Source organism: Gopherus flavomarginatus, chromosome 5, assembly GCF_025201925.1.
Source record: "Gopherus flavomarginatus isolate rGopFla2 chromosome 5, rGopFla2.mat.asm, whole genome shotgun sequence".
NCBI classification, from domain to species: Eukaryota; Metazoa; Chordata; order Testudines; family Testudinidae; genus Gopherus; species Gopherus flavomarginatus.
The window spans coordinates 145,668,126-145,676,115 of NC_066621.1; the positions used below are offsets into that span (position 1 = coordinate 145,668,126).

The window sequence follows — 7,990 nt, forward strand, 5'->3', positions numbered from 1 at the left end:
GGGGTGGTCAAGCTCCGGGGGTTGATTTGATCTGTTTCAGAGATTCTTGGCCTATTGTTGTTTAGGGCTATGCCTGTTGGGAGCCTGGCTCTGAACCTCTCCAGAGTCTGGGGCTGTTCACGGATTACGTTTTTTCCCTCCAGATGGTAGATTTTGACTGGTATAGTAGCTTTGTGAGATCATTGGTATTGGAGTCAATGGAGGAGACAGTTAGATGCTTTGTTTCAAGAGGCCTCAGTTCCAGCTCTGCATGTAAATTTCACTGATCACCAAGGCAATCTGGAAAACAGAGCATGAAAACCAGTGGGGATACATGTCGGAACAATGTGTCTGTTTTCTGGTGCACTGGACATGAACAATAGGGAAATTAATGAATTAAGATAACGTATCTTTGAACTGCTGTAGTGTGATTATGGAGCTTCATCTTCAACTTTTGAGCCTAGAGAAGGGGATTACTGGAGTTATGTCATTGCCCAGCAGGCTGTCAGAAAAGCTTAACACCCTCTTTTCAAAAGACCATTAGAGGAAAGCTATGGAACGCAGAAATGATTTGAGTTCAATTGCTTATTGTCAGGTATAATTTACATAGTACCTACATTTATTTGGCAATATGTTCCAAGTTCCAGTTAAATGAGAGTAGATTTCCAGGTAATTACATGGGTTAGAAACACTGCACCCAATTCTGATTTTACCTGCATTGGCCTTGCACAGGTGGACTCAGGTGGAACTGAACTCTTGAATTATACTGGACTAGATGTGACCAGACTTGGGGCCAATGAAAGTCAAATAAAACAAGCAAGAGATTTTGGCTCCAGCAGGTCTAAGTGCACACATCATCTCAAAAGTTGGAAACTGGGGTTGCAGGTGTCTCATTTCACGTAGTGCCCAATACTTGAATCTGTTACATTAGTACATATTTGATAACTATCATAGAATTATAGAAGAACAGGGTTGGAAGAGACTTCAGGAGGTCATCTAGTCCAACCCTTGCTCAAAGCAGGACCAACACCAACTAAATCATCCCAGCCAGGGCTTTGTCAAGACAAAACCAGAAAAAAGAGCTGCAATACTTAAGGTTTAGATTCCAGTTCCTTAAAAATATAAAGCTAAGTGACATGAAATATTACAATTTGAGCATATTTGTCCACTCTTCTAGGTGTTTGATGTGTTGTGTTTTGTTTATGGCAATATGCAGCATGTGAAAAATGGCTTCCATACAGTTCATGCAGGAAAAATCATCGTAACGATATGCAAAGTTCGTGGAACAATGATCTTTTTTCCCTTTTGAACAGCAACTAGTGGATCTAACCCTGCGAGCATTGCTCAGGCAATATTTCCTGTTGAGTTTGCCTTGTTTAGGATTAAACAGTAAATAAAGAGCAGTATTGATCTTGGAAGCTTTGGTTTACAGGGTAATTTGGTTTCTGAGTCCCCTAAGTTTTGCCTTGAATTGTGGAGTTCAAAAGAGACCCAAATTAAAAGGGAACCAGGAATTTTTGCATGGATTTGATGCAAAGCAACAGTTAGTTTGAGTTCTTGAAGGTTTGAAAACCTTTGATGAATCTGGGCTGAGTTTAGAATTTGTGTCACACTACCCACCTGCACTAATTTAAAAAGCTCTAGTGAATTGCAGGTTTGCTTTGGGGGTGCTGAGTTCAGGAAAATCAGCCAATTTTTATTTACAGTATTTTTCCCCTGAATGTTTTCCCAAGGTGTCATTAAAATGTGCAAATGATGCTTTGAAGAGCTGAAAGAGAATTACAGGTTGGTTGTTGAATGCTACTCATTAGGTAGGCCGAGGTAAAATTTACAAAAGTGCTCAGGTAAAATATCTCTCTACTGAGCCCAATAACTTGTTTGACTAAAACATATCTTCCAGAGAAGTATTCAGTCTTGATCTGAAGACAACACAAAGGTAAGATAATGAACTCATTCGGCCATGTCTACGCTTACAGTTTTGCAGCGCTGGTAGTTACAGCTGTGTTCGTACAGCTGTGTAGGGCCAGCGCTGCAGTGTGGCCACACTGACAGCTACCAGCGCTGCAGTGTGGCCACATTTGCAGCACTTGCAGCGCTGTTGGGAGTGGTGCATTGTGGGCAACTATCCCACAGAGCACCTCGTCCCATTTTGGCGCTGTGGCTTGTGGGAAGGGGAAGGAAGTGTGCGGGTCTTTCCGCTTCCTGTTCCAACGCCCCGTGGTGCTTTGCTACACATTCCGAGCAGTTTGGCGGCATTGTGAGTCTGCAGTGCGATTTATGCGATTTTTGTTACAAATGGAGCCTGAGCTGCTGAGGACCTTGCTGATGAATGTTGCCAGCACATCACGCATGGCAGTGGAGCTATTCCTTCAGCTGCAAAGTGACAGTGAGGAGTCAGACGATGATATTGAAATGCCTGACGCTCAAGACACTCAATTGCTTGTGGCAGTAACAGACGTGCTTAGCACCCTGGAATGGCGCCTTTGGGCTCAGGAAACCAGCACTCAGTGGTGGGATCACATCGTCCTGCAAGCATGGGATGACGAGCAGTGGCTGCAGAACTTTCGGATGAGAAAAGCCACTTTCATGGGACTGTGTGCTGAGCTCGCCCCTACCCTACGGTGCAGGGACACGAGATTGAGAGCTGCCCTGCCAGTGGAGAAGCGGGTGGCCAATGCAATCTGGAAGCTGGCAACTCCAGACAGCTACTGATCGGTGGCGAACCAGTTTGGAGTGGGAAAGTCCACCGTTGGAATGGTGCTGATGCAAGTTTGCACAGCCATTAATCGCACCCTGCTAAGAAGAACTGTGACTCTGGGGAACGTGCAGGACATTGTGGATGGCTTTGCACAAATGGGTTTCCCTAACTGTGGAGGGGCAATAGATGGGACGCATATTCCTATTCTGTCCCCACCCCACCTCGCATCAGAGTACGTTAATCGCAAGGGGTATTTCTCCGTGGTTCTGCAAGCGCTTGTGGATCACCGTGGGCGTTTCACTGACATTTACTCAGGATGGCCTGGAAAGGTGCACGATGCACGCATCTTTTGGAACAGTGCCCTGTTCAGGAAGCTGAGGGCCAGGACTTTTTTCCCAGACTGCAAGATCACAGTAGGGGACGTTGAAATGCCCACTGTGATCCTTGGAGACCCCGCTTACCCCTTAATGCCATGGCTCATGAAACCGTATACAGGGAAGCTTGACAGGAGCAAGGACTGGTTCAACTACAGGCTGAGCCGGTGCAGAAAGACTGTGGAGTGTGCTTTTGGCCATTTGAAAGGGCGCTGGAGGTGTCTTTATGGGAAGCTAGATTTGGGGGAAAGCAGCATCTCCGCTATTATATCCGCGTGCTGTACCCTCCATAATATTTGTGAAGGGAAGGGTGAAAGATTCAGTGAGGAATGGACCTCCGAGGTTCGACGCCTAGAGGATGAATTTGCACAGCCAGAGAGCAGGGCTACTAGAGAGGCCCAGGAAAGGTCTTCAAGGATTAGGGATGCCTTAAGGGAGCAATTTGATGCTGATAGCCAACAGTAATGTTTGGTGCCTTTGCTGTGCTCCTTTCTACCTTGGGGTACAATATTTACCACTTCCTGCAATAATAAAACGTATTGTAAAAGCCATAAAATCCTTTATTCAAAGTACAGTACATAAAAGGCCAGGGGGGTTAGGGTGGTGGACTGTACATTCAGAGGTTTGAATATGTCCTGTTTGGATTACTGTTCAATGTCTGCTGCACTTCAGGATTACTATGCTGCAGAGTAATGGGGGTGGAGTGCACAGGGTAAGAATTGTAGTTATCAGGGCTGGTAGGTGATCGTACAGGTCTTGGGGGCAGCTGGGTGTAATAAGAAACTGGCTGCTGGAGAAAGGTGTTTTGTGCAAATACTGGGGAACAAGAAAGAGAGCTATGGGTGGGGTGTGGGTTACCACGGTACAGATCTGCCTGAATGGCTATGAGAGACTCGAAAGAGTCAGTTTGGCGAGCCAGGAGGCTTATCAGGTGCTTTGAGGTTTTTTTGGTAGCCAATTCCTTTCTCCTGCTTTCTGTTTGCCTCCACTCATACATTTTCTCTCTCCATTCCTGCGTCTTCCTACTTTCTCTGTTGTAGTGAATCATAACTGCTTTGATCAATTCTTCTTTTGATTTTCGCGGATTTTTTCTCAAGTTCTGCAAGCGACATGAGGCCGGTGATCCGGCTGCATTAGTCAAGGTCACTAAAAAAAACATAGATAGAAACATGTAATACACAGAGGCTACATTGTTTATTATCACACAGTGAAGGAGTTTTTAGACTTTTTGTAGCATCCTTCCCACATACCTAACATAACACAGAGAGGCCAGGGAAGCGAAGGCATGGCGAGCAATGAGGTGAGTGTTTCTGCCCCGACTGCACCTGGGAGGGGGAATTGACCGATGGGTCACTGGGGTTTATCTGCACTGGGTACAGGAGGTAGCTGGTGTCCTGCACAGGGGACAGTAGTGAACAGGAAGGTGGTGAGCTGCTGGCGGAGGGGGCGGTCTGTGTAAATGCCGGCCTGCTGGTGAGGGGGGGGAAACGCACCGCGGGGCTGGCTGCCTGCTGGAAAGGAGGGAGGGGAAACCGTAGCTCACCGCGGGGCTGGCTGCCTGCTGGAAATGGGGGGTGGAGACCGGAGCGCGCAGCGGGGCTGGCTGCCTGCTGGAAAAGGGGGGTGGAGACCGGAGCGCGCCGCGGGGCTGGCTGCCTGCTGGAAAGGAGGGGGGGGGACACCGGAGTGCACCGCGGGGCTGGCTACGTGCTGGAAGGGGGTGGGGAGACCGGAACGCACCGCGGGGCTGGGGCGGGACCGCGAACCTGGCGCCCTGCACTCAAGTATCCCTAAATTCTCAACAGGGTTTCCTACTGCCAGATATATCACTGCTGCGTGTTACCTGGGAAGAGAGGGAGGGTCTTCTACAGCAATGTGGATTCCGCCCTGGCCCGTGTGCAGCCATGGTCCCCCCACCCCTCGCTGCACAGTGGATCGGACGAGTTAGCCTGACCGGGACAAGGACCACGGTGGCTCTCCCTATAAACTTGCGAAAGCACATTGCCCACGCTCTGGCTGCAACTTTTCAAGAGATTACCGAGGCAGATTACAGAGACGTGATAGAGCAAATCAATGGGCTATTCCTTGTTTAGGCATGCATGCAGGCAGCCATAACCCCAACCCTCCTCTCCCAAAACATAAAAATCTGCTTACCCCGATCACGCTCCTCAGTTTCTTCCTCACCAGCAACTTCCAGCTGCTGCGACTGGCTAGCCTCCTCCTGGCTTGAGAAGAGCTCCTGGCTGCATGCCTCCTGGGACTCCGGGGTGTCTCCTTCCACCCCAGTAGCCTGACTCTCAGCTTCCTCTACACCCTCGCCCACTTCTCCCTGCTCTGAACTCTCCATCGTGCTCCTAGGATTGGCAGTGGGGTCACACCCAAGTATGGCATCCAGCTCCTTGTAAAAACGGCAGGTTGTGGGGGCAGCTCCTGAGCGGCGATTTCCCTCACGGGCTTTGCAGTAAGCACTCCTCGGCTCTTTTATTTTGACCCTGCACTGCAACGCGTCCCGTTCATGGCCCCTTCTCAGCAAGGACTGTGATATCTGCCCATAGGTATCATGATTTCTCCGGCTGGAGCGCAGCTGTGCTTGCACAGCTTCCTCACCCCAAACACTGATGAGGTCCTGCAGCTCGGAACTGTTCCATGCTGGGGCTCATCTGGGGCGTGGAGGCATGGTCGCTGATTGATTGAATGATTGATTGCACTCCACACCTGGCTGAGCAAACAGGAAGGGGATTTTTAAAATTCCCGGGGCATTTAAAGGTGGGGTCAGCTGAGCCCAGGGCAGTGGAGTGTGCATGATTACCAGAGAGGCTTCTAAGGTATGCTGGGATACCTCCTTATACCCCGGAGGTCAATAAAAGCGCTGGTGGGCGTCCACACTTGCTGACCAGCGCTGGATCACCAGCGCTGGAATCTCTACACCCGAGGCTCGACCGGGTGTACAGCCAGTGCTGCAACCAGGGAGTTGCAGCGCTGGCCGTGCTTTGCAAGTGTGGACACATCCTAAGTTGCAGCGCTGTAAACCCCTCACCAGTGCTTCAACTCTCTAGTGTAGCCATTCTTCTTGCTACTTCTGGACAAAAGAGGCCAAGCCCTGAGTGCTTGCTTTCATAGATTCACAGTTTGAGCTACAATACACAGTTAAATCATTGAGACTAACATCCTGTATGTCACAGGCCATTAACTTTCACTTAACTACCCTTGTATTGAGTCCAATAACTTGTTTGACTAAAGCATATCTTCTGGAAAGGTATCCAGTCATGATCTGAAGACATCAAGAGGTGTAGAATCCACAGCTCCCCTTGGTGGTTTGTTCCATTGGTGAATCATCCTCACTGTTAAAAATTTGTGCCTAATTACTAATTTGAATTTGTCTGGCTTCAGCTTCCAGCCATTGATTCTTATTATGACTGTCTCTCTTGAAAATAAGAGCCCTTTAGTACCCAGTACTTTCTCCCCGTGAAGGTTCTTATACATTGTAATGAAGTCACCTCTCAATCTTCTTTGATCAGCTAAACAGATTGAGCTCTTTAAGGGGGTGTCTACCCTTCAGCCTAGAGGTGAAGTTTCCAACTCAAGGAGACATACCTGTGCTAGCTCTGATAAAGCTAGCATGCTAAAAATAGTGTAGAGCTGTGAAATCATGAGGCATGGGAGGGGCTAGCCGCCACAAGTAGGTACCCATGCAAGACACTAAGGTACAACTCCCCTTCTGTAGGCATGGCCAGAATTCCTTGTTCCTAGATATATAGCTTGGCACTTAGCTATATTAAAACTCGTTCTGTTAGAATGGGCCCAGGGTTATCAAGTGATCTGTGTTACTGCCCTGTCCTTGTTGTGTACCATGCTGCCAATCTTTGTATCATCCACAAATTTTATCAACAATGATTATATACTTACATCCAGATCATTGATGAAAATGTTGAATAGTTTTAGGCCTAGAACCTCACTAGAAACACTCCCAAGCGATAATGACTCTTCACTGATGGCCAGTTTTTGAGATCTATCAGTTAGATCACATGTTATCAGTTAACATGTGCTCTGTCAATGTTGTACAGTGCAAATTTTCTAATCAGAATGTTGTGAGGTACTAAGTCAAACATCTTGCAAAAGTCTTAATACTTTTCACCTACACAGTTACCTTTATCAACCAAACTTGTAGTCTCTTCAAAGAATGAGATCAAGTTTGTTTGACAAGACCTATTTGCAATAAAACCACGCTGACTGGCATTAATTATATTCCAACCCTTTTAAAATCTTATTAATTGAATCCCATATCAGCTTTTTCATTATTTTGCCCAGGACTGATGTCAGGATAACTAGCCTATAGTTATCTGGGTCATCCCACTTACCCTTTTTGAATGTGGCACAACATTAGCTCTCTGTCAGTTTTCTGGTAAATCCCCTGCATTACAAGATTTATTACAAATTAACATCAATGGGCCAGCCAACTTTTAGGATACTTGGGTGAGAGTTATCTGGCCTGCTGATTGAAAAATAAAGTAGATGTTGTCTGAGATCCTCCTTAGTTACTAATAGGCTGAAAATACCTCATCATCCTCATGTGATATGAGTACATCATGCTGCTGCTTTCCAGATGAAGAACAGAAATATTTGTTGAATACTTTCTGCCTCTTCCACATCATTATTAACAGTTTTACCGACTCCATTTAGTAATGAGCCTATGCAATTTCTAGGGTTTCTATTGTTCCTAGTTTACTTTAAAAAATTCCTTATTGTCCTGAGTCCTGCCAGCCATGGATTTTTTTCAATGTGTATGCTTCCCTTATCAATTTTCTGCACTTCATAACTTCCAGCTTATGTTGGTTGCTATTTATTTTCCATTGGTTATATGTTGCTTTTTTATTTTTAACTGATGCTTTCAATTTGCCATTGAACCAGAATGGACTTTTAGCCAAAACTGCCCTCTTTC

The 7,990-nt window shown here is 46.8% G+C and overlaps 1 protein-coding gene across 1 annotated transcript; it reads right to left on the minus strand.

Annotated features, from left to right (window-relative positions):
• Positions 1-3,511: 3,511 nt before the first annotated feature.
• On the minus strand, positions 3,512-5,632 carry LOC127050970 (uncharacterized). The gene is made up of 2 exons (XM_050952751.1): positions 5,206-5,632; positions 3,512-4,197 (listed from the first exon to the last, which is right to left on the minus strand). The coding sequence occupies exons 1-2, from the start codon at positions 5,396-5,398 to the stop codon at positions 3,668-3,670; spliced, it is 723 nt and encodes a 240-aa protein (XP_050808708.1). The 5' UTR covers positions 5,399-5,632; the 3' UTR covers positions 3,512-3,667.
• Positions 5,633-7,990: the final 2,358 nt, after the last annotated feature.

Coding starts and splice junctions, on each gene's coding strand:
- LOC127050970 (XM_050952751.1), bottom strand. CDS start 5,398: ATGGAGAGTTCAGAGCAGGGAGAAGTGGGCGAGGGTGTAGAGGAAGCT. Junction 4,198..5,205: donor AACTGAGGAGCGTGATCGGG/GTAAGCAGATTT, acceptor TGTTTTTTTTAG/TGACCTTGACTAATGCAGCC.